We start from the raw sequence: 25,263 nt of genomic DNA on the forward strand, positions 1-25,263 counted from the left end.
TACGTCTTGCTTTTATTTACAATACACCATTGAAATGAAGTCTCAATCTGCATAATTATATAGTTTGTTGCCTATAAAATCAACCTCAACCTATTTTATGCAAGAACAACAAAATAATAAATCAAATCACTAAATATAAAAAACATATAGACAGTATATCCATTAAAATGATTAAATAAATAAAAAATAAAACAATTCTGACTCTGCCTTGGAGTACTGCAAATATACCAATGGCATATGAATATAGTGATTTTCAGTACCATCGTGTGTGTGTGTGTGTGTGTGTGTGTGTGTGTGTGTGTGTGTGTGCGTGTGTGTGTGTGTGTGTGTTGAGCCATCCATCCAGAAGAAAGGACCGGAAAAAGGCAGTCCACAACAGTAGTACCATGTGCCGACCGTAAAGGCGTTATGCAAATGGGTCACTCATTAAAAGTTTATTAAGTGTGTGTGTGTGTGTGACCATGTTAACTAAATTTTGTTGTTACTACAGTTTGTTGGTTTCAGCCAGCATTGTCATAAAAAAAAAATCAAATAAAATGTGCTTCTTTAGCTTCTTACGTGATTTGAAGGACAATAAACGTATTGTTTTACAGTATTAACAAAATAATTTACCTACGCCAGGTATGGTAAAACATTGTAAGGGTGCAGTTTGCAGTTTCATTTGTCTTAAAAATAAAGTAATGTGCGATCACAATTAAGAGCAATTAAAGGATTTACTCATCTTCTCTGTAAATGCTGCATTGCAGAAGGATATCGGACTATGATTTGAACAGACATTATCATTGCTGAAGTGTAATAACTGGTACAGTTAACATGAAACGGCATTTGCAGCCCATGTTATTTCGGTAACATGACATTTTGGAGTGAAATGGAATATTTAATATGGGGGGGAAGAAGACTATAGGCTTTTGGAGCATCATGTGAAGCACAACTTTGAGTTAACTATTTTTTCCCCACTCACATGACCTAGATGACATCAGCTGAAAAGAAAGATAGTTTCAGAGGCAGAGCAAATGCGTTTTGATGATTTTGAGAAAACAAAGCAAACAGGATCCATTTTGGACACATTTACATTACGGTACATGGTTCAAGTGACCAAATTCTGATTATTTTTCTCCCATGTGGCACAGATCGATTATAACCTATGGACGTGTAAGCAGGAAAAAAGCTTATGGATTTTGAAATTTTCAGATTGGTTTCAGGCCTAATTCATATGTGGAAATAAATCTGATATGAATCGGATACGCATTATATGCATTAGCGTCTGCCATGTAAGCAGACAGATCGGATATTCCCGTCAATGCGAGTCGTACGTCATTGAAAAAGCGGCAGTGGCGAATTACGTCAACTACGGTGGACACCAACCACGATCACATGACTCAATGGCGCAATGGAGGACGAAGGCTCCACCCAATGTTTTGCTGACCTTTAAAGTTGGTGCGCGTCCAATGCGTATTGTGCCGTTTTTATTTCCTTTTCAGCATAAGCTTCTCCAGGTCAGTGCGTCTACCTTGGGTTGTTTCACCAAGTGTAGTGTAAATGCAGATATTGGATGTGGGTCACTTTTAAAAGAAGATGTAATGTAAGCTGGTCATCAAAAAAATCAGATATAGTCAACAAATCAAAATTTGCAAGACCTTCAGTGTAAATGCGGCCTAAGATTTCATGTTGACTTTAAACAACAGGCCCAAATACATGTACCCGGGATTTTGAATTTTATTGGCATTATGCAAGACAAGAGAATAAACATAGCACACAATCATCTCTGCCAATCAGAGAATATCCAAAATCATTATTCCAACAAAAATAGTTTGGTTGTTTTACATACATTTCATAAATGTAAGTAGTTTTTTTTTTTTTTTTACTGGATTAGTCTTTTGTAACCGAGTTAACCATGCATTTCTTTTAATATCCGATATTGCTGAAGAGGCTTGTGATTAATAGAAACAAATGACAGTAGCATTCAGGCATTCAAGTAACTAAAGTCATCTAGGCAGGTCACAGCTTGAGCAAAGTCACAACTTAAAACAAACAATAACAATAACAACAAAAAGTGGAGCGGGAGAAATGAAGGTGCAAAAGGCAAATATATATTTTAGGAAAAGTACAAATTCCATTTCCAGTCTGAAACATTTCAATGAAGTTACTTAATCATTTACTATAAAGTTAAGCGAGACAAAACTTAAGAAGAAGAGAAACGGTGCAGTTGTACTTTACATTACCGGCGTGACCATTAAGCTGTTATTAGCAAATTCTATCTAAACTTGGTGTATTAATACTGCAATGCAATTCAATTTGCCAAGGCCTTGGATGCAACAAAGTAAAGAGAATTAAACTTGTCTAGTTCCATCATCATCATCATCATCTTCATCTAAGACTGCTAACCCATTTTGGTAGAAGACATTGCATAGGATGTCTTGGCTGCATATTTCTAGGGATCTTTTGCAGTTTGTTCGACCCACACAAATCCAATACTCTGCATGCAATGCGTGGGAATATTAACCATTAAAAGACTTGTCTTCTCGAAGCAATCTAGTAATAAACCAGAAGTTTATGGACTGAGGCCAACTGGGAAGTAATGATGTGAAACTGAATATTAAAGAGTCGATTTGCACTCATTCAAAGTTCAGAAAAACCTTCCATTTTTACAGAGTTCAGTTCAGAGCGTTTGGCAGAGATACTCGCTTTATTTTTTCTCTTCTTCCTCTTCCCCTCAGTGGGATCCAGTCCAGTTCATTTGACGGGTTGCAAATCATCAAGGAATTTCACATTAGGGAGGAATGTTTTGGTGAGGCGACCTTGAAAGAGACAGAGTGAATGAGAGTGAAGCTTGTTTTTTGGAGGTTTGCCATGATGGCCTTCATTGTGCAAACTGCATATAAGCAAGGTTATGAGAGCCATTATCAATGAAGCAAATTACATCCGGCTTGCATGTCCAAGTTAACAAAGGCATAATCAGTTCTTGTGTAGTTTTGGCACAAATTCAAGCCAGGAAATTGTGTTAATAAAAGGCACTTCCACAAGAGGTTAAGATAAGAAGTGTATTTACTCTTTTATGAAAAGATACAAATCATGTTATTTTGCTGTGGGACCTATAAGACATATTAGATAAACTACTTTATCTAGCATGAAAAGTTTAACTATTTAAGTAGTTCAATTTAAAGCAAATGTATCCTCCTGTAAAATTATCACTTTCACATTCTCGACTCAAAACCATACAACCATGACATTATTACATAACCTGTTGAATTTATATTCAATTATTTTTTAAATATTTGTAACTATCAACTCATTTTAAATAATTAAAAACATTTATCTGCATTCCACATTTGCCTGCAACTCGTGAACAATTTTGCCCCGTAGAACAAAATGAAACATTTCGTAAATCATAACAATTATGGTAAATAAATAGTCATAATTTATCATAATAATCTTATCAAGTTTTACATAAATTGTAGTTTTGACTGTATACGTCAAGCTAGTTATTATAAAAATGATCAAACAAATATTTGTGTTATACTTATGAGAAATATAAATTCAGGAATAATTACACTAGTGTAATTTTAGGGCTGTCACTTCAAACCAAACACATAATCGTGTCAAATTCAAATCAAGCCAAGCCAATTTGTTAATGCATAAATCAGCCTCAGTAAAGGCACATTTCACAAAGACAGACTAAATAAGAAGCGAAATATATATTGTTTTTATTTTTATAAAGTTAGTTGAGACCAAGTACATATTCATACATACACAGATGTATGTGAGATTTCTCAAACATCAAATGATAATTTGTTTGTCTATATCGTCCAGTTCTATTCACATGCAATGTCCCAGAATGTTTTAAATACACATTTTGGCTGCTATTTCCATGCTTGGTTATTATGCATATTAGGCAATACCTGACCAAATGGGAAGTGTTCCTTCTCAAGGCAACATTCAACAAATAACATGACAGCCACAGTAATTAGGCTCACCACAAAAACAAAACAAAAAAATGCAGTCAGCATCAGTTTCAAGTGTCGAATTAAAGTCTTGAGAAACAGCAGCCAAATATTTAACCACATTTAAAAAAAAAAAAGACAAAAAAAAAAAAACTACTGTGACAGTAGAAACACAGTGCATGATGGTTCGTCCCTTTACACCACACCTAAACCAATCTTTAGATTGATATCAAATAGTAGAAAACTCTTGCATTGAAGTATGATAGAATCATTAGAAGAGTTAATAAGAATTTGAGAAACTTTTTAAAAAGTAGTTATTTTTGCTTTAATTGATTATAATGAATATAATAAAACCTAATCAATTACACTGTCATTTCTTATCCAATTTTCTGTAATTTGTCCTCATGGAAAAAATAAAAAATTTTTGCTTAAAATGGCTTAAAATCAAACCAAGTAATGTTAAAAAAAATTGAAAATGTAAAACTGCAGAAAGTTTTCAATGATGGGAAGCTTTAGGGTTAGTAAGGGGATAGAATATACAGTTTGTACAGTATAAAAATTATGGAAAGTCCCCAGAAAACATGGAAACCCAACGTGTGCGTGTGTTCGTTTAATGCCATCCTCACCTCTAGTACAAGAGGAAGAAGCGGGTTCGGAGTGAAGACACCATGCTTTCTGACATGTTACGCACTTTCAGGTAGTTCACGAACCCTCTGAAGAACAGCAGGAGTCCTGGAGTGGATGCAAGACAGGTCATAGGTCAATAACTAGATGTTCGATATAGCATGCCTATCTGGTCTTGGCAAACACCACTAACATTTCCACAAAAAGAATATAAGAGGGCACTGCAAGCATATTCACACAATACAGGAAAGCCTAATCACAGCTGCAAGATCACTAATGCAAAGATTATTGTGTGTTAATATTATTTACTCCGACAAACGAAATGCATTGAAGTCATAATGCATTTAAAACAAAAAAAAACTATGTATTTTGAGTTCCGCTTTGAATTTAAAGTCATGTTGTCGTGTAGTCCGTGAACCAGCAGATGGCACTAGAGTACCATAGAAAACATGGCTGGAGAATTAATCTAATCAAAACTCCTCAGGACTTTTATATCCTCCTGGGACCCAGGAATAGACTTTTGGCCATTTTAGTGGACATTATATTTTAGTAAATTTCTCTGACACCATATATGTCACATGTCACAACCTGGGTGTCCTGTAAAGAGCACATTCAGGGCTTTTCAGAGATACCAAATGTGTGGAGGTTTCACCATGAAAACAACTTCTCCTTGGTCTTTAAAAATGTCTGACATTAATTTAGTGATCAAATGTAGCACTTTTATGGAAATATGATAATATATTGTAATTATAATTTTTTAATTAGAAGTATTTAATAAACCAACATCTCAGGAAAATGTTATGTGGTTTCAAATCAAAAAATGACTTTCTGTTACACAACAGGGCAATGATTTCATATATGTCCACTGCAAAGGACTTAAATCATGTTTATCATTCCTATGAAATATTAGATATTATTATTAAAATGTTGCTAATTATTACTCCAATTATTACACTTCTTTTTTCATTAAATGTTGCTCCAAGAACACATTAATGTGCAGTGTATAGATACATTACATTGAATGGGAATATTCATTTATGGCCATTTTACCCACATATTGCATAAAGTAAAATGGTGTATCAATGCATTCCGTTATGTTAAAAACTATATCTTTCATAACATAGCTGAGAAAAATCTTTATACAAATTTTGATTAAAAAAAAAATCCTGAAACCCCAAAATTTATTGGTGATTGAAAAAAAATATACATATAATTTCACGTAATTTTATTTTTTAAACAACTGAGTCCTGGTGTCCACTAGGACATAGCATAACATATGAATTAAATATCAAGTTTGAAAAATGTTTTTTTTTTTACCATTTGTTTCTTATGCTCTAAACAATGTGATGACATTTTTAAAAAAAAATAAAGAAAAAAAAACTTTTTTTCTGGGCGTGTTAAATTAGTTACTGTTTAAGGTCTTACCAAGAACGAGGAAAATCCACCAGAGCCAGTACTGCCCATTGAAGTATCCAGTAAAGTAATCTGAAAACTGAAAAGAAGAATAAAACCAATGAGTTTAACGCTGATTGAATTCACACTCATAATACGACATCTTTGATTCATAGTCATTAAGTTTTTCACTATACTAATTAAGAATAATTAAGAGACTCACTCTCACAATGAGGATCCATTTGATAAGAGAGAGTCCAAAGCCGCAGATGGCACCATATCGGCCAGCAATGGTGTTGGTCAAACAGAAAGACAAGCAAAACCCAATCCAGTTGAATAGAAAAGCCACTAGATACAGAAACAGAGAGAGAGAGTGTTGCATTAATGAAAAATTTATTTTAAAAAACATATATATGCACACAAGTATCCTAAAGTACCTTGGAAAAACTTTTGTGCACGAATACAGTGATTATTCTGTTTTGATGCTGACAATTACAACTTGAAAACTGCTTACATATATTGCAAAGATGGTGATGCATTTTTATGCAGGTTATGGACTCCTCCATAACCTCCTGGGTCACGGACTACCTCACAGTTTGTGAGACTGCAGAGCTGTGTGTCTGAGCAACATGGGTGCTCCTGAGGGAACGGTTTTGTCTCTGTTTCTATTCACACTCTATACCTCAGACTTCAAATACAAGTCGAAGTCATGCCATCTCCACACGCTTTCAGTTCAGCTGTGGTTGGTTGCATTGAGGGCGAGCAAGAGACCGAATACAGAGCTCTGGTCAACAATTTTGTGAAGTGGTGTGGAGTGAACCGTCTACAAATAAATGTAACTAAAACATAAGAATTGGTAATTGATTTTAGAAGGGAAAAAAGACCATCCCTCACCTATTTCTAGGTGATCTAGATAGTGGACTCCTAACGGTGTTATTTGGGGATCCACATAGATGACAGACTGGACTGGACGATCTATAAAAAGGGCCAGAGCAGGCCGTACTCTTGAGAGGACTCAGGTCCTTCAATGTGTGTAGTAAGATGCTTCACATGTTCACACTATCTGTCGTCGCTAATGCCCTGTTTTACACCGTAGTGTGCCGGAGCACTGGGATTACAGCTGGAGATCCCAAAAGGCTGAATAAGCTTATTAAGGCGGCGGGCTTTGTCATTGGAGTGGATCTGGACATGTTTGAGGTTGTTACAGAGAGGAGAATAATGTCCAAGTTGTTGACCATCACAAACCCCCTCCATGACATGCTTGCTGGACTGAGAAGTACATTCAGCAACCGGTTGACCCAGCCACGGTGCAACAGAGAACGCTACAGGAGGTCATTTATGCGAACTGCTGTGTGACTTTACAACTCATCTATCCTGTGCCACGGTTTCATTATCCATTCAATCTAGAATTAGGTCACTACACCCATCGTATAGCTGTACTTAATACAGTTCATTATCAGACATACAATATCCAATACTGCTTTTATTGTTTGACCGGTTTTTGTTTATATTTTACTCTATTTTGTCTTTCTTAACCTTCAAACAAGATGATGGCAATTTGTTTATGTATTAAATGTGTATAGTATGTTTTGTGTGTACTGTGAGTAGGCTTTACTGTCTTCATGTATTGCTGCTAATGCACTTTAATTTCCAAACTGGGATCAATAAAATACTACTACTACTACTACTACTAATGAAAGAGTGACTAATCCTTCATTAAACATGACTGGACTGTGATCAACTGCACTGCTGATCATGCTTTACTGCGTATGAAAAAACGTGACATGCAATACATCACACCACCACCAGATGGCGCATAGAGAGCACTAATGGAGGAGGTGAACACGCACACACACACAGTCTGAAATCACTCTTATTATTACTCTAACAAAGTACGTTCTATATGTGACCCTGGACCACAAAACCAGTCACAAGGGTCAAATATATTATTTGAAGCTGATTAAATAAGCTTTCCATTGATGTGTGGTTTGTTAGGATAGGACAATATTTGGCCGAAATACAACGATTTGAAAATCTGGAATCTGAGGGTGCAAAAAATAGAAACATTGAGAAAATAACCCTTAAATTTGTCCATTTATGTTCGCGATTATGGTGCATTCACTCACAAAAATAATTTTTTTATACATTTACAGTAGGAAATTTACAAAATATCTTCATGGAACATAATCTTTACTTAATATCCTAATGATTTTTGGCATAAAAGAAAAATCTATAATTTTGACCCATACAATGTATTGTTGGCTATTGCCACAAATATACCCGTGTGACTTATGACTGGTTTTGTGATCCAAGGTCACATATGTATGTAATCTGGATGTACTAAATCCACCATGTTGTCAAGTGACCCACCAGCATCAGTTACGTCACTTCACTGTCTTTCACAAATCCTCTCCCGTGGCCTCATGGGATAGTAAAGTGTCCATCATATGCACACTTCAGAATCTCATCGGAAGTAGGTTATGAGAGTACTTTTCCCCTACTCTTTTATGAGTACTGTGAATTTGGCTTTTTATGTCACATACTGTGTTTCACCTACTGTATATAGTATGTGATTTTGGATGCAGCCACTGTGTTCTTAATTATGCTCATCTAATATATAATATCTGCATATTTTTAACAACAAAAAAGTATGTGAAACAGTATGCATTATAAAATGATAAATTATTTAACCTGTCCAAAGGTTGACAAAGCCTTACTAAATTGCATGTTTGATTCAGTCCAAGCCTCATGCAAAGAAATGTTTTTTCTGCATGAATAAAATTCAGAATGATTAATGCTATTCCAAACATGAACGTGTGTCGTGTGTGTACCGTAAACAGTCTGCATGACTTGACTTACTAAAGAAGGCCAGCATAAAGATTCCATCATTTCCCACCCTCAGCTGATCAGCGTCACTGAAGTCATCCCGAACCGGAAAATCCTCATCCTTTTTTAAGTAGATGGATAAAGAGAAACATTCACGAGGGTTTTAGAAGCATATTAGAAGGCAAAAGTGGTTCAGAAATCACTAATGTGACAACAATGTTTACATAACTGGACCAACCTTGATAAACAAAAAAATATATGTAGATGTTAGCCAATCACATCAGAGTACATTTACATATAGAAGCAAATACAGTGTTTAAGTAAAGATCAGAGAGAAGGTGGAAAATACTTACGAAGGACTAAATAACTTCTGTCTTAATGCATGAAAACCTTGACTTATTGCTATTTTCTCAGAAAAAGTCACTTTAATAAAAATAAAGGCAACATGGTGATGTAACTCTTAATTCCGTAAAAAAGCGTGATTACTTTCCTTTCAGCAAAAACACTTTCATCCAAAAGACGCTTCAAGTCCACTAGCAGCAGGGACAGGCCCTTCAGTGCAACTTTAAGGTTAAGCATTTAGTTCACTGGCAGATTTTCTGGGAAATCCTTTTTTTTTTTTTTTTTTTTGCTTTTAAAGAAAAAGTTCACCAGAAAATAAAAGATATGTCTTCTACTCAACTTCATGTTGTTCCAACCCCATATGACCACAAAAAGAGGATGTTGTTTTGTTTTGTCTCTGCTCTCAAGCACCATATACACATCATGAATGGTGCCACACTTATGCTGCCGTTACAGCAGGTTCAACATCATCTGAGGCTGACATAAACAAATTAAACTTAAAAACAATTCAGCAAATGACATTCGCCATTGCATTGCTTCAAAAATACAGCACTAAAGACGTATCTGACTGCAGGACTACTTGCTGTTTTTATAATACTTTTTGGGAACTGGACTTTCATTGTATGAATTACCTTTTGTACAGCATCAACATTATGCACAACGTCTCTATTTGTGTCCCACGGGGTTTGGAATGAAATGAGGGCGAGGAAATGGCTAAATGTTCATGTTTTTGTGTGAACTACTCCTTTATGATCCAGCCTACGCCAGCTCAGCTCCACATTGCTACCGCAGCTCAAAACTGTAGCGGTTGTGTAACAAGCAAAAGTCTTGAATAATGCTCTAATTCATTCTTTGTTTCTCTAGTGATTTCATAACAGTGCTCGAGCACTTCGGTGCTTGCTTTCTCTCTCACGTCCTCATTTTGCAATTACAAAATAATAAATGCTCCTTGAGCACCAAGTCAGGATATTAGAATGATTTCTTAGGAATCGTAACATTACAAATGTCTTTATACAGTCAATTTTGATCAATTTGATGCATCTTTGCCAAATAAAAGCATTACTTTCTTTCAAAAAAGATCTTACTGATTCCAAACTTTTGAGTGGTAGTGCATGTATACATTTTAAATGTTTAGTGCTGCATAACTGTTTTATTATTTTATATAGTAAGTAGTAAATTAGGACTTCATTTAAACAAACGCTGTGTGGTCATTGAAAAAAAAAAGAAAAAAAAGGAAGTTGGTTCTGAGAAAAGCATAATTTATTTGCAGATGTCAGTTGGTTTGACATTCAGTTATCTAATGCAATGACATTCAGACATTCTTAAGACTGCCCAAATAATACTTTTTGGGGCCACATTACATAACACTTCTTGATCTGAGCTCAGAGAAATCAGAGTATCTGAGGGATTTTCTATTTAGGTCATGGTTTATATGGCACACCACATCCTCAAAAAGGATCTCCTTATGTTACTGCTAAAAGCAAATCAAACACCATTCTTAAATCAAATCAAGAGATGCCCCATTTAATTTTAGTCATCATCAAATCATACCAGCATTACTATCATCCTTCCTTTGAGGGACTGTTTTGGACTTTACCGAAGACGCAGTGGAAAGTTGTGCGAATCGAGGACTTGGGAGTTTCTTTCTGCAGAACATGTGGGCGTGATGGATGAGATACTCACTCGTGGAATGACCTCCACCGCCGAGACAGCCATGGCTGCTGCTTTAGCCTTCTCTGCCTCATCGTACGTGGGCAGAGACGTGGCGACGCTGTATGGTGGAGGAACGGGAAATTCCCCTGGATATGTGCTCTCTGGAAAACAAGAATAAAATAACACAGGTCAGGTCATACGTCACACATTTCTAGCTATGAGTATTTCAAGGGAGCGCTGTCTTGATATTGCTTAGTCAAAAATCACAATTACTATTGATCATACTTAGAAACCCATAACACACAAAGATGCATAACGAGCTCTGCAGTGATCAGACGTACAAGTTTCTCCGTGTGGATGATAAAACAGGCAAAACAACTGAGACTTATGCTGAGAATTTCATCAGAATATCTTCAAAACCTGGAGGCTTAAGAAAATAACTAGTCACCTAGCAACCATCAAGAAAACCTTAGCAACCGCACAGCGTGGTAAAGTTTAAAAATCTGCCACTGGGAGGAGTAAAAAAATGTATTGTATTCTTAATCTCACCAAGGCTGCATTTATTTGGTCAAAAATACAGTAAAAACAGCAATCCTGTGAAATATTATTACAATTTAAAATAACCATTTCTTTTTATTTGAATATATTTCAAATGTAATTTATTGTTGTGATGCAAAGTTGAGTTAGTTTAGTTTTTCAGTGTCACATGATCCTTCAGAATTCATTCTAATATGCTGATTTTTGTGTAAACTTAGATACATTTATTAGATTTAGACTATACTTAGATTTATTATTTTCAGGATTCTTTGATCAATAGAAAGTTCAAAAGAATAGCATTTGTTTAAAATATTAATCCTTTGATCCATTTAATGCACCCAAAAAAGTATATTTATTTTTTAATTAATCTTACTGACCCCAAATTTTTTTAACAGTAGTGTACGTCAAATTTGTGTCTAAACTGTAACCAACATCGAGGACGCTGTAATATTTGCATACTGAACTGTGATTGGTCTTCTATTTCCACGTTTACACTGCAAAGGTGCCCAGAATCCACATTGTGTTTAGTTTTCATTCACTGTGTAATAACAATGGCAATTGATGTATCATTTCATTAATGCATATTTAAAAAGTTTATTTTCTATTGTCGTCATGCATACACTATAAATCTTGTCTAGAATTGCTAATCTAGTAGATTCCTGCTTCCCTTCCTCGCTCTGGAAATAATAATGTGTCTGTACCTGGTGCAGCGGTTGCTCCGAGCACCACACTAGTATACGGAGGGGGCGGAGCATCCGTATCCAGCGCGGGGTTGCTGATGCCTAACTCAGCGGCAGCGGCCTGGGACGATGTGGACGGCTCGCCACCGGCAGCCCCTTCAGAGGAGTCGTCCTCATTGTGCAACTGGGGAAGGAAACAAGAAACAAATGTTCAGACTAGAGAAACCTTACATAAGTGTTAAGTTTAAAATTGATTGATTGGAATTGGTTGGATGGTTGTGGTTTGCTATTGGTCGAGCTCATGTGAGTGACAGGTTGTCCCGCCCTCACACCATGAAATGAAAATTGACAATTCTAATTGTTTAATTGCAGTGTTTAATTTAAATTACCGTATTTATCAGTGTACATCATTATTACAAAATTCCTTTGGCCAGAAGAAACGTGTATAAAAAATTGTTTAAAATCGTACAATTTTGTGACACAACAGATTTATGCATTTTTTTTAAATGATGGGAACAGTGTTATTGTATAATTTTGTTAATTCTTTGTTTGTGTTGTTAATGTGTGATGTGTTTTTAAGCATTAATGTGAATGTATCTATGTCACCAGTAACAATAAAGTTCAAGTTCAAGTTCAACTCAACCTTTTTTTTTTATTCATGTGCCTCTCTTTGAAAAAAATGACCTGTTTACTAGCATGAGGGCGGGACAACCTGTCACTCACATGAGCTCGACCAATAGCAAACCACAACCATCCAATCTCAATCCCCACTATACATTTTTCTCGTTCGAGAAGCCGTTTCACTCAGATATAAGTCACAATAGAGAAGAAAAGACTATCATAACTTCTGTTTCATAACGACTTTAAGACTTGTGTCTTGCGTTAGGTGAATTGACACCATGGTGTACTCAACGAAGGGAGGATATCATCTAACACTGCAAGGAACACGTCAACAACTTGGACTCTAGGGACGCATAACCTTACTGCCCTCACCCTACAATCAACAAAACAATCTGTAAAGCTAAACTTCAAGAAAACGGTGTTGAAACAAATGAAACATTTAGTGTCCAAAAGGAGCCTTACTTCTTAATATGCATGAAGTAACCTGAAAACGTCTTCCAGGCATTGAGGACTAATGGTAATTCGACAGTTCAAGATAGCAGGGGATGTATTTGGCACATCAGAGTGCAGTAGGATGCACAGTTGTCTGCCAACAAAGTTAGCAAACAGCGAGAATCACACAGTAACAGGAGAGCGACGGTAATGCAAACCACGAGACTGAGGCACAAGGCTGTTCCTTCGACTGCACCTGTTTGAAGTGTCGTTAAGAAGTAACCGTCCAAACCGAAACGAGGGGATTCGACCTGGTGAAATTAGTCTCTTTCGCATACGTGGCACGGTGGCAGTTATTCAGGACTTACATTGACAATCCTCTTAGTAGAGTTGTCACAATAGGGTAACTCTGCGTCAACTCAAGCGGAGGCACCGGCTCAAATGTTTATTTATTTTTGAAGAAAGACAAACATGAATAGTAAATGAAAGCCAAAACATGAAATGCCATGGGTAAATATTTATGGAGTAATCCACTATTTTGTGAAAGGGAGGGTCAAAATGACAGTTTAACATAAAATTTAAAACCAAATTAAAGAGTAAAAATTACTTTAGGAAGACGGCAGCATCATTATTTTATTTTTACTCACAGATTTGTAGATCTCTTTAGTAAATTATGTTCTCTTTAGCAATCCTTGTTGCATAATATAACAATATTGACATGTTTTTAGATTCTGGTTCTTAATCTTTTGGTACCTTGTTTTTAAGGCCCTATATGGTTCAATCCCAGAGATATTGAGATCTCAATGTGGCTAAACTGTTAAATTGTACACATTTTCAGGGAGCCGCTATCCATATGCAGGGTATTGAAAAATCGCTATATTGAAATTTAAGATTTTCAAATTTGCGATCACTCGTACTCTGAGTATAGGGAGCGCCACACATTTTACAAGATAAGATATTTTGTCAATGATGCTCAGGATCTGTTACGCACCAAGTTCACATGAGAATGATTACACCATGAAGCCACATCAAGGACAGAGCGGAGCGGACCAATGGGGAATCAGGCTTCCTCACTCTGCACTGAGGACAACCAAAAGTTGTCTTATCTGTGTTATGACTAAGACTGCACTTTTTTTGTTTGGCTGGTCCTGCAACTTATAGTCAGCTGCGACTTATATATCAAAATTAATTCATACTGACTGAGATGAACCAAGAGAAAACATTACCGTCTACAGCCGCGAGAGAGTGCGCTAGTTGGCGGAGTTGTTCAGAAGCGACACCGAGGATGAAGAATACAGTGGATTTGGTGATGTGGAATGAGATCGCGGGAGCTTGGTGAACTTGCTTACCGGTAACTTGCTTGTTGGACTCGCTGGCTAATGTTAATTTTGCCTATTCAGCCTCCCAGGTATACAGTGCTATGCATAAGTTTAGACACCCATGCTAAAGTTGACTAAAAAGAGGAATAAAAAATCATCTTTTGGAAATTGAACTTAATGCCTTAATTTAAAAAAATAGGAAAAATCCAACCTTTAAGGACACCAATTTTCTTTGTGAATGAATAATGTATCGTAAATAAATAAATTTTCTTCCTTAAAATACAGGGTGCATAAGTTTGGACAACCCTATGTTAAATTCCCATAGAGGCAGGCAGATTTTTATTTTTAAAGGCCAGTTACTATATGGATCCAGGATACTATGCATCCTGATAAAGTTCCCTTGGCCTTTGGAATTAAAATAGCCCCACATCATCACACACCCTTCACCATACCTGGAGATTGGCATGGTTTTATTTCAGTTAGCCTAACAGCTGGTTTGATTTGCATTGAGAGATGATCTTATGGAAAGTACTCCATGCCAATCTCCAGGTATGGTGAAGGGTGTGTGATGATGTGGGGCTATTTTATTTCCAAAGGCCAAGGGAACTTTATCAGGATGCATAGTATCCTGGATCCATATAGTAACTGGCCTTTAAAAATAAAAATCTGCCTGCCTCTATGGGAATTTAACATAGGGTTGTCCAAACTTATGCACCCTGTATTTTAAGGAAGAAAATTTATTTATTTACGATACATTATTCATTCACAAAGAAAATTGGTGTCCTTAAAGGTTGGATTTTTCCTATTTTTTTAAATTAAGGCATTAAGTTCAATTTCCAAAAGATGATTTTTTATTCCTCTTTTTAGTCAACTTTAGCATGGGTGTCTAAACTTATGCATAGCACTGTATTTTCTTTATGCTATTGTGTCGCTGAATAACTGTTAATGTGTTACGTTAACATACCGGACACCTATTCAGCCTGTTGTTCTGTGTGCTGTTGTGTAGTTGAATAACTTGCATTTCCAGATTAAATGTGTGTTCTTGGATTTTGTGAAATAGATTTCTAAATAAATGCGACTTACAGTCCAGTGCGACTTATATATGTTTCTTTCCTCTTCATGACTAATTTTTTGACTGGTGCGACTTATACTCCGGAGCAACTTATAGTCCGGAAAAATAAGGGGGCGAACATTTCTGACACACGCATGAAGCGGTTGACCAATCATAACACACTCAAGTCAAGTCAAGTCAAGTCAAGTTCATTTATTCGTTCATTTATTTATTCAAATTCAAGTTCACTGATCCAGCCGACCAATCAGAGTGCATTGCGTGGTTCGGAAAGAGGGGCTTCATAGAGACAGGAACTAAACAGAGTGTCACTGACAGACTGGGAAGAGAGGTGCAGCAAAAATGCAAACAACATCAAACCTGGCTTTTTGCATAACTGTTGAACAAAACTTAAACCTAATTAAAAATTACACAGTTGCATAATTGCAATTCTGCAGTGTGCTGAGTCTGACTAATGACGAGTTCAAAGATAAAGTGGGAGAAAGTTATATCATGGTGCAAGTATAATAAAATGGATAAGAATTAATGCAGCAAAGGCTGCGCTATGAAACATTGCAGGAAGCGACTTCTTAGAATGGTTCGTGTGGTACGACCACAAACACCTAAATATGGAAAGACCAGCAATGCCTATTTGTTGACACATCTAAGAAGCGCTATTACACATTTGGTTGCTATAGCAACATTCTAACATGCAGCAAGATCAAAAAAGTTTGTGTGCTTTTTTTTTTTTTTTTCTTCCTAGAAATGATGAAAAGACTTTGAAAACATACAGAGGCCTGCTGGATGAATTACTCAACACTCCAGGAATTGAGTTTCAGTTGCTGTGCTTTTCTCTGAAAATGAAAATATATCAGAAATCTCTCCTTGTTACAACAAGACTTTGAGAACAGAAAATAACAGGGTTTTTGATGAAGCATAAAATAACATTAAGTGAAGACTACAATATTTTAGCCTTAGTCCCTGTTAAATAAGCGTATACCAAGAACAAGACTTTTACTCTCAATTATCAAATCCAAAGTCTACAATCTGTGTGGTCAGTACACAACAACTCTGTACATGTTTAACTAGAAGCTGCCCTTGTATTTTTGTGATACACAAAGTACTAATCCCAAAAAAAACATGTTATTATTACCAAGGTAATGTGCATATCTTCATAATGTTTGTATTGTAGGTTTATAAAAGATATTATTTTCTGGGACACTTCACATAACCCTTTCCAGCTGAGCAGTGAGTCACCAGATTTCCATAATAAACAAAAGGCCCTGGATCCAGATTACAGGGCCAGTTCTCTATTGTTCAGGGTGGAAAACACACACAAACTTATGATTATAATGCACTTGGTGCTCTTTCTGATACAGTAGAAGGTTGTAATTCTTTGAAAAACAAGTGAACTGTTGTCAACCAAAAGGACATTACATTTGCCCCCAATGCCTCAAAATGCATTTCAACGTCCCAAAAACAAACATGACCCTTTAAAATGCATTGGAATGCTCCAAAATGCATTTAATATCCCAAAAACACACCTATGATGTGTCAAAATGCCTTTGAACACACCCAAGCGCACCTATAACAACACATAAACATTATTAAAATGCTTTAAAACTTTGTTGAACACCCAAAACACACCTATGATGCGTTCAAAGTTCAAACATGCCATTATGATGCCTCAAAGTGCATTAGAATAATCTAATGGCTCAAAGTGCATTTGCACATTTTGAGTCATTAAAATTTTCCAAGTGGGCCTGTGACGCCTCAATTTGTAAGAACAATTCAAACGTGCCTACGATGCCTCAGCATGCATTTGAGGGCCCCAAAACATGCCTATGTGGACAAACAAAAGGTGCCTATGTGGCTTTAAATTGCAAGTTAACCTGTGACACCTCAAATTGTATGATTGAATAGATTGGGTCCAAACATTCTTAGCCAAAAACAACAGCATAACTAGACTAACCAGTGGATTAATTTCATTGCACAGCATCTAAAATTTTGGGTTAGTTATTCTGAGATGAATGAGCCAGTCATCAAAATGGTGGGGGTATAATGACCTCCCAGAACGGTCTCAACTGACTGCGTTAGCGAACACCAGGCATCCGCCTCCAAACGCAAGATAACAGATAACATTTATTGCGTTCCATCAGTTATGATGTATGAAAAAAGAGTGGCTTCCCCAATTGCAGCAATGCCCATTTTCATTTCAAATATTTTGCGCCAATTTCCCTGGAAGGGACTATTTTTTCTCTTGAATTATTTAAACACATTTTAACATTGCAAATGCACTTATGTCACCTTAACACTTCCAAGTGCAACTGTGACAACTCAAACTGCATACATTGGAATTGCATTGGAATGCAAAGCATGAAAACAAAGAATGTCAAAATGCACCCAACGTCCCATACGTGTTTGTGGCGTTTCAAAATGCCTTTGAACGCCCCAAAAGCTTAAAAGTTTCAGAGTGCACCTGTGACAACTCACATTGAGTTGGAACGCAGCTGTGATGCTTCAAAATTGAATGTCAAATGCGCTCAACATGTCTGTGTGAGCTTCAAAATGCATTTGAATGAATGCCCCAAAATCATCTATTGTGGCTCAGTGTGTAGTTGAACATTCCCGACACACCTATGATGCCATAGACTTCTTTGAAACCTTTTTAGAGGGACATATCAAGTTGTTTCACTATGTTCTGAGATTGTAAATGTTTGGAGATGGTAAAACACTTGTATCCATTTTTTTGAAGATTTAATATTTTAAAATGTGTTTGAATAGTTAAAAGTGCCAATGATGCTTCAAAATGCATTTGAATGATCCAAACATGCCTGTGATACTAATTGTGTTTGAGAACCCCAAAACATACAACAGCGCTTATGTCGACTTAACAGTTCCAAGAGCATCTGTGACAACACAAACTAACTTGTAACACACTAGTTGTGTTTCAATTCACCTATTCTTAAGCATATTTTTGAGTATTATTTGTGGGTGTTTTCAAACAAATAGGCGTTTATAAATCATCCAATGAAAATGATGCCCTTCCCAACCCCACCGCTATACCCTAGCCTCACTGTGAAGTGGGCAAATCAGGTCACGTGGTCGAAAACGCCCCTCTGTTTATGGCCTCGCCCACTGATCTGGTAACTCCTGTCCTGGATCCTTGGAATTTTGGGATATCCCATAAAAATAAAATAAAAATCACATAAACTACGATTGAAACTCATTTAACGAATAAATCCCTCGTAACAAAAAAGTCATGTGACTGACAAATGTCAGCGAGTGTATGATTGAATATAGATGTCTGAAAATTCTTAAACATAAACAACAGCATAACGGGACTAATCAGTGGACTCATTTTAAAAATGCCTTTTAAAATGATTTATTATTTTTATTTAGGCCTACATGGTTTTATAACACATTGCAAAGTGAAACGATGGCATATTTATGGTTTTGCTACAAAATATCATGAACTACGGTTACTATAACCACTATAGCCTATCATATTTCCAGCTGTAGGAGCCGTTCAAACTGGACGCGTTCTTGAGCCTGCGTTACATTAGGGCGAGATTATTAACGTAGTCAAACTTTGCAAACGCGTCCATTCAGTTGAAGAACGTTTTACGGATTTGAACGCAAAAACGCGTCCTGTGTGAACTGCCGAGCACTTTGTCGCGGTGAAGATGTGATGAAGCGGAAGTCACGTAGGCTACGATTAAAGGTACACGGGTGAAATGACAGTAATCATCAGCAGCTCGGGCATGTCCGTCTATTGTAACGTTATAACATGACATATTTGATCGACTTATATAACGATGCGTGATTTAGACTTACCACTTGGTAGCGGCTCGCCGCCTGGTCCATTTTCATATACGACCAGCCAGCCAGCGGCGAATGAAACCAGTAAATTCTTGATTAATTCAAATTAAAGGCAGCTCCCGATCTTACTTGAGATCATATGGCACGGATCAGTCATACACGGAGGCCGTAGTTTTTTCGATAGACATGATTTAACGCGAACGGTCATGAGATGCAGTCGAGTCCAGTGAAGAAACAAAGCGAGTGGGAGGAGATGCCCATGACGCAACTGTGACGTCGAACTGTGAACGTCAACCTGTTTTTATTTATTGATATAAAGAGATAAACACATATAATTATATTTGCTAAATGATTACAAGTGCTATATATTCTCACCAGTTAATGAAGGGAGTTTAGGACAAATAAACTCTGGAACTGTAACGTTATGCTATGACTTTTATGTAATTCGAGCTCTGTGTGTTTTTGGAAAAACTGGCAGATGTTTACACCTTTTTACCCTTTAATATCTGTCCTTGTAATGTACATGTCCTTCGAGGTGACCTGCCTAGAAAAGTTATGTAAACATTGTCCTAAATTAATTTCATAATGTTGACGACACCGTTACATCTATCTCTGTGTATTAATTTCTTATCTGTGAAATTATATTTGAAAGGTCAAAGAGCAGTGCAGTGATCAACAACTATACCAGATTGCAGTTCTGAAATCAAGCATGCATATCTCCATCTACTGGACAGATAATGCAAAGATTATGTAGGCTACTGTGAGTTAAATATGAAAAGTCAAGTATTTATATGCAATATAATTATATATATTTTTTATTTAAAGTTAAAACTAAATCCTTTGACAGACGGAGATACATCAGCTTTCATACAAAATGTTTGGGGTTTATTTGGGAAAAGCTGAACAAAAAGTGAAGACACAACAGACAAACAAAATTAATAATCTCTTAAAGTTCTTTAAATTGGTTTGAGTTTAAAGTGCGATTATTGACTTAGTCTCAAATCATCTGATATCTCAAATGTGTTTTATATAAAAAGCCAATGTCTAATGAACAATAGAACATAATAATATATAACGCAATCACAATATTGCAAGAGCCATAGATTAATATAAATATGTAATTTTTCTAAATATTTTTCAAAAGCTTCCAAATACTTAGAGAAAAAAAATATATTATTATTATTATGTAGCCTACCAATATATCATCATGTCTAAAAACAATAAAATCAGTCAATAATCAGGAAGTAGTATGACACAAGTAATAAAAAAAATGGGATGTGTTCTAAAATGAAAAGTGACAGCATATAGCAGATTTATAAGCAGATTTACAAGCAGATTTTTAAGCAGCTTAGCTCATTGCATTTAGCACACTGTTGATGTGATTGCTTTAACAGGCACTAGAGGGCCACCTTAGGCAGGGCCATAAACATAACTGTTTGTTGAAGTGAAAATGAACAATACCGCTTTTGACTACCATTTCCAGTCTGTCTCAAAAAAAAAAAAAAAGCCTTTAATGCAAAAGCACTAAGAAAAGTCTTCACCTTTACCCTAGTTTCTTTGTTTGTTAAAGCTCAAAACCAAAATTGCCCCTCTTGGATTTATACACTTTATTAAGTTTTATGTAAATCAATGTCAGGCCAACTTGTGAAAAAACCATTATGTTCACAACTTGTAATAATTCAATTAGCTCATTGTTTCTGCTTAAAATTAATATGATGTTAGTTAACTGTGATGTTTGTTTATGTACAGTCGGCTAGATTTCTGAAATACATTACTTGGACACAGTCACCTCTGATAACAGATCAATGTGTCTAATTGTAATGTAGACGCATGCATTTTTTGTAAAGCTGCTTTGAAACGATATGTCTTGTTAAAAAGCACTAATATACAAATAAATGTCAATTGAAATGATTTCCGCTAACATTCCACATAATATCTGATGGACGTTCATCGTATTACTAGTCTTCTCCACTAGATGTCATCCTCTTATTTACCTTGTGTTTTGCCTACGTGTTATTCATTCAGTGCTTAAAGGGTTAGTTCGCCCAAAAATGAAAATTGTGTCAGTAATTACTCACCCTCTTGTTGTTCCAACCCCGTAAGACTTTCGTTCATCTTCGGAACACAAATTAAGATGTTTGATTAAATCTGAGAGCTGTCTCACTCCGCCATAGGCTTCTATTGTAATTGAAACTTGCCAATTGTTCACTCATTTCTTCAGTGAAACAAAATATGAATGTCTAGAATCATTATACTAGTTTTCAGTGACAATGGGTGGGGTAAAATGCCCCCACTCTGACAAATAAATTTGCTTTATACCTTTACTCCAAAATCAGAGTACAAGCCGTTTTAGCTTAAAATTCAGAAGACAAGCCAAAATAACAGTAGATAAATAATATTTATTAATGAACCTGCTGAAAATCAGTCAGACAATCAATCAATCAAATGAATAAATAAATAAATAAATAAATAGACCCTAGTGAAAAAAATATATATACCAAAATGTATTTAAAACATATTTATATCATACTACAAATGTATTTGCTGACATGTTGCTTGAGAGAGACTTACTGATATACATATTAATTAACTTTATTTGGAGTACTTCTTTATTGCACAATGCACATTTCTAAATATTAAGCCTAAAATGTGTTTTATATCACTATTATCAAGGATAGTATGATCATTGCAGTTCCATTTTAGCACAATCATATATACTTAAGTATATCTTTAGTTGGACCTCAGCACTATTTCCGGTTAACTAAAGTGCATTAAATTACAAAATTAGTTTTTCTAATTGAGACTTTAAGTATATCAATTTAGTATAGCCTACCAAAAGTACAATTGCAGGGTATTTATAAACATAAACATGTAAACGTATATATACTTAGCATAAAATAAATGTATTTCAAAATAATACATTTTAGTATATTTATTTTTCACTAGAGGAGAATGTTTAATTTATTTGAATTGTTTTTCTTATCCATGCATATCTCACAGGTGAACTCCACTTGATTTTCATTTGAACAAACAACATGAGCCCATTCCTGGCAGCCTTCACATCTGATTCACAAGATGCATTCAGCATCGTCATCCGTTTTCTGCTTGTATTTCTGTCGAGCCTTACTAGTTCCTCTTTTTGCAGCCTTTGTTGCAGCCTTTGCTTCTTTTTGTATGGTGAGGAAGTGAGGAAATCCGTTGGCCAGGCCAACTTGTCATTGGCCTGGGGGACAGCTACAACTTGTCATTGGCCTGGGGGACAGCTACAACTTGTCATTGGCCTGGGGGACAGCTACAACTTGTCATTGGCCTGGGGGACAGCTACAACTTGTCATTAACTGCATTAGGAAATTGATATAAGATTTTTGATTACCTAATTAGATTTTGACTATATAGTTTCTCTTGCCAGGTTCAGCAGGCTGCTGGCAAATGGGTGTGATGGTGGGTGTGTTGTGGTGAGGTCAGAAGATGATGACTGGGACCTTTTTAGAAGAACAACAGACACAAACACATACGCACGCACAAGCACAAAGACACACACATACACACGTAGTAACATCAGGAACATTTCTTAACGGAACATTACTGCATTGCATAGTCACAAAAACAACTGATTAGGACATTCAAAACTCTGCAAGTTCTCCTTACCAGCTTCAGGAGCCTATACGCGGCTCCAGATAAAGTTTCTAAAAATTGGACAAACAAGTCCATTTGTGATTGCAGTACATTGTGTTCCTTTACAGATATTGGTTATTTGTTTCATAAATATAAAAGGGGGAACTATTTTTATTCACCCCAGCATTTTCCTTTTCATTTGTCTCACTCATGTGGAGCTATGCAGGGTTGTTTTAAATTTGATTACTTTATTCAATTTCTGTACCTTAAAACTATTAGACCAACCCGAAAAACCTTTTAAGCACTGATTATTTAATTTGTATATTTGTTCTTTTGTATTTATTTGTGCTATTATTTGTAGTTTGATTATGTTCTTTTTTATTAATGACTGTTTACTTGTCTTAAATAATCTTTAAAATGTATATTAGTTCGATAGAAGTTTTAGCTGTGGTATCAAATTTCACTGGTATCTAAAATGTTGGTGTCATATTACAATACAAGGATACATGGGTCAAAACCAACAACAACAACAAAATATTGTATTACTTTTTTGTGTTGGGGCCAGTAAAAATGTAATCATTGAATCGAATCGAAAATCTTTAATCAAATCTTGAATCAAATCGAATTGAGATCTTGTGAATCGGAATCGAATCGGGACATCTGTATCGATACCCAGCCCTATTTATTACTATAGCTTAGCTACTCGCTAACATGAACTGTCTAAATATAGCCAGCTGTTTGCTGTTTATTTATCTCAATGTGCACACTTTTATAGCATTTAAATGTTTTTGGTTTCATGCTTAAAACCTGTTAACCTGCAGGAGGACAGCGGCACAACGAAACGGTCATTGTGTCACGGGGTGACAAAAACCAGAACGGGACCAAGACCCTGGTGAATGCAGTTTATTTTGGATTTTCCAGTGAACATCCGTTTCTATGCACCGCGAATCTGTTGCCATGGCAGCGAGGCCAATTGCCTGAGTGACCGCAGGTGTGGGGCAATTCGCCTTTGGCTAAGCCACGCCCTAGAATGTAGATTGACCAATCACAGCGCAGCCAAGAACGAGCTCCCACAGAGGCTCCGACACTTTTTCACGGCGCTCCATTGACTTCAACGCAGGAGGCTCATATTTTTGGTCTCGGCAGGTTATTACGTCGTCGTTTTATAAAAAATATGGTTAAACGTTGTGCCTGGGGCATTTGTAACACAGATACGCGTTTCCCAGAGAGGTTGGAGGGGGGTGTCCGTTTTTTCCCCTTCCCAAAACCGAAGTTAAATACTGACAAGTGTCGTCTTTGGATTAAACTGTGTGGACGTCCTCAGTCAGCGAAACCCCTCAAGGATCAACAAGCACACTTTTGCTCTAAGATACATTTAGCTTTTAACCTTACTGTGAGTTACACTAGTTAGACACTAGTTAGACTAGTTTTATGCTGGTTTAGGTCATGATTTCGGTTCTCTGCACCTAATTGTTGATACGCTAGCACACGCTGCTAATAAATACAACTTTATACTCGCGTAGTCCGTTTGCTTTGTAAATAATAACGATTATAGAAGTGAATAGAGACCTACCCAGCTTTGCATGACAGTGTTTCTCCTGATATTGTTAGTCACAGTCTCCGTCTCGATTAGGATATGCTGTGGTTCATTGTTTGACTGTGACCGTTATGCTTTTGCCTCTATTTGGATGCCTTGTTGTTGCTTGCGTTTCACCGTTTGTCTTGAATAAAGCCTTCAAACGCACACTGCAGACACTTTTGCCTACTTCTATCGGACACTTTATTTGCTGCTTTATAAAAGTTTGATCAAATTTCAGCAGGAAGAGCTGTCACAGCATAAGCCATGTTGATACCAAACCAGAGCCCAGATGAAGTTGTCGGAGGTAGCAACAGTAACTAAGGAGGGCGGGGCTTAGCCAAAGGTGAATTACAGGGAACGCTGTGAGAGGGACACATATTCAGATGGGGCTTTAAAAACAGAGAGAAAACTGACTGTGAGTGTGGTTCTCCTCCCGTGTGATGCTGTGTTTGTCAGGGGTTGTTCTTTTTACTGAGGCCGGGCTGTGGAGCGGGTGAAGATTAAAGCTGAGAAGTAGAAAGAAAGGAGTGAAGGATTTGTCAGCGAAGACCTAAGGAATATCGTCAGCAGTGGGGAGGACGCAAGTGATGAGTATTGGATCCGTTGTTTATTTGCACTAACACTGAAGTGCTGTTGAGAGTTTGGAAAGTGTGTGGCACGAGTGAACTATTACACCGAGTGAATTGTTGATCTGTCTCCAACTTCTGTCCTCTCCTTGCCGAATGTGATAATTGCTGCACCATTCTTCTGCTTTTCCTGGAGCGAAGTCAAGCCCTGATCAAGGACGAGATCCGATCTGGTGGGAGAAAGACCGGTGGGTGAGTGCTGGCCC

The 25,263-nt window shown here is 36.6% G+C and overlaps 1 protein-coding gene across 1 annotated transcript; it reads right to left on the reverse strand.

The window, feature by feature from the left end:
• Positions 1 to 551: 551 nt before the first annotated feature.
• ndfip2 (Nedd4 family interacting protein 2) lies at positions 552 to 19,523 on the reverse strand. The gene is made up of 8 exons (XM_079616003.1): positions 19,253 to 19,523; positions 12,017 to 12,179; positions 10,809 to 10,939; positions 8,817 to 8,904; positions 6,181 to 6,305; positions 5,991 to 6,057; positions 4,568 to 4,673; positions 552 to 2,798 (listed from the first exon to the last, which is right to left on the reverse strand). The coding sequence occupies exons 1-7, from the start codon at positions 19,286 to 19,288 to the stop codon at positions 4,570 to 4,572; spliced, it is 714 nt and encodes a 237-aa protein (XP_079472129.1). The 5' UTR covers positions 19,289 to 19,523; the 3' UTR covers positions 552 to 2,798; positions 4,568 to 4,569.
• Positions 19,524 to 25,263: the final 5,740 nt, after the last annotated feature.

This window comes from Phoxinus phoxinus, assembly GCF_949152265.1.
Source record: "Phoxinus phoxinus genome assembly, chromosome: 6".
In the NCBI taxonomy this organism is placed as follows: Eukaryota; Metazoa; Chordata; class Actinopteri; order Cypriniformes; family Leuciscidae; genus Phoxinus; species Phoxinus phoxinus.

Excerpts from the sequence above, each read along its gene's own strand:
- ndfip2 (XM_079616003.1), bottom strand. The coding sequence starts at position 19,288 with ATGAAAATGGACCAGGCGGCGAGCCGCTACCAAGTG. Across the intron at positions 6,058-6,180 it reads AATGGATCCTCATTGTGAGA|TTTTCAGATTACTTTACTGG; the intron begins GTGAGTCTCTTA and ends TCTTCTTTTCAG. Across the intron at positions 4,674-5,990 it reads GTGGATTTTCCTCGTTCTTG|GACTCCTGCTGTTCTTCAGA; the intron begins GTAAGACCTTAA and ends CATCCACTCCAG.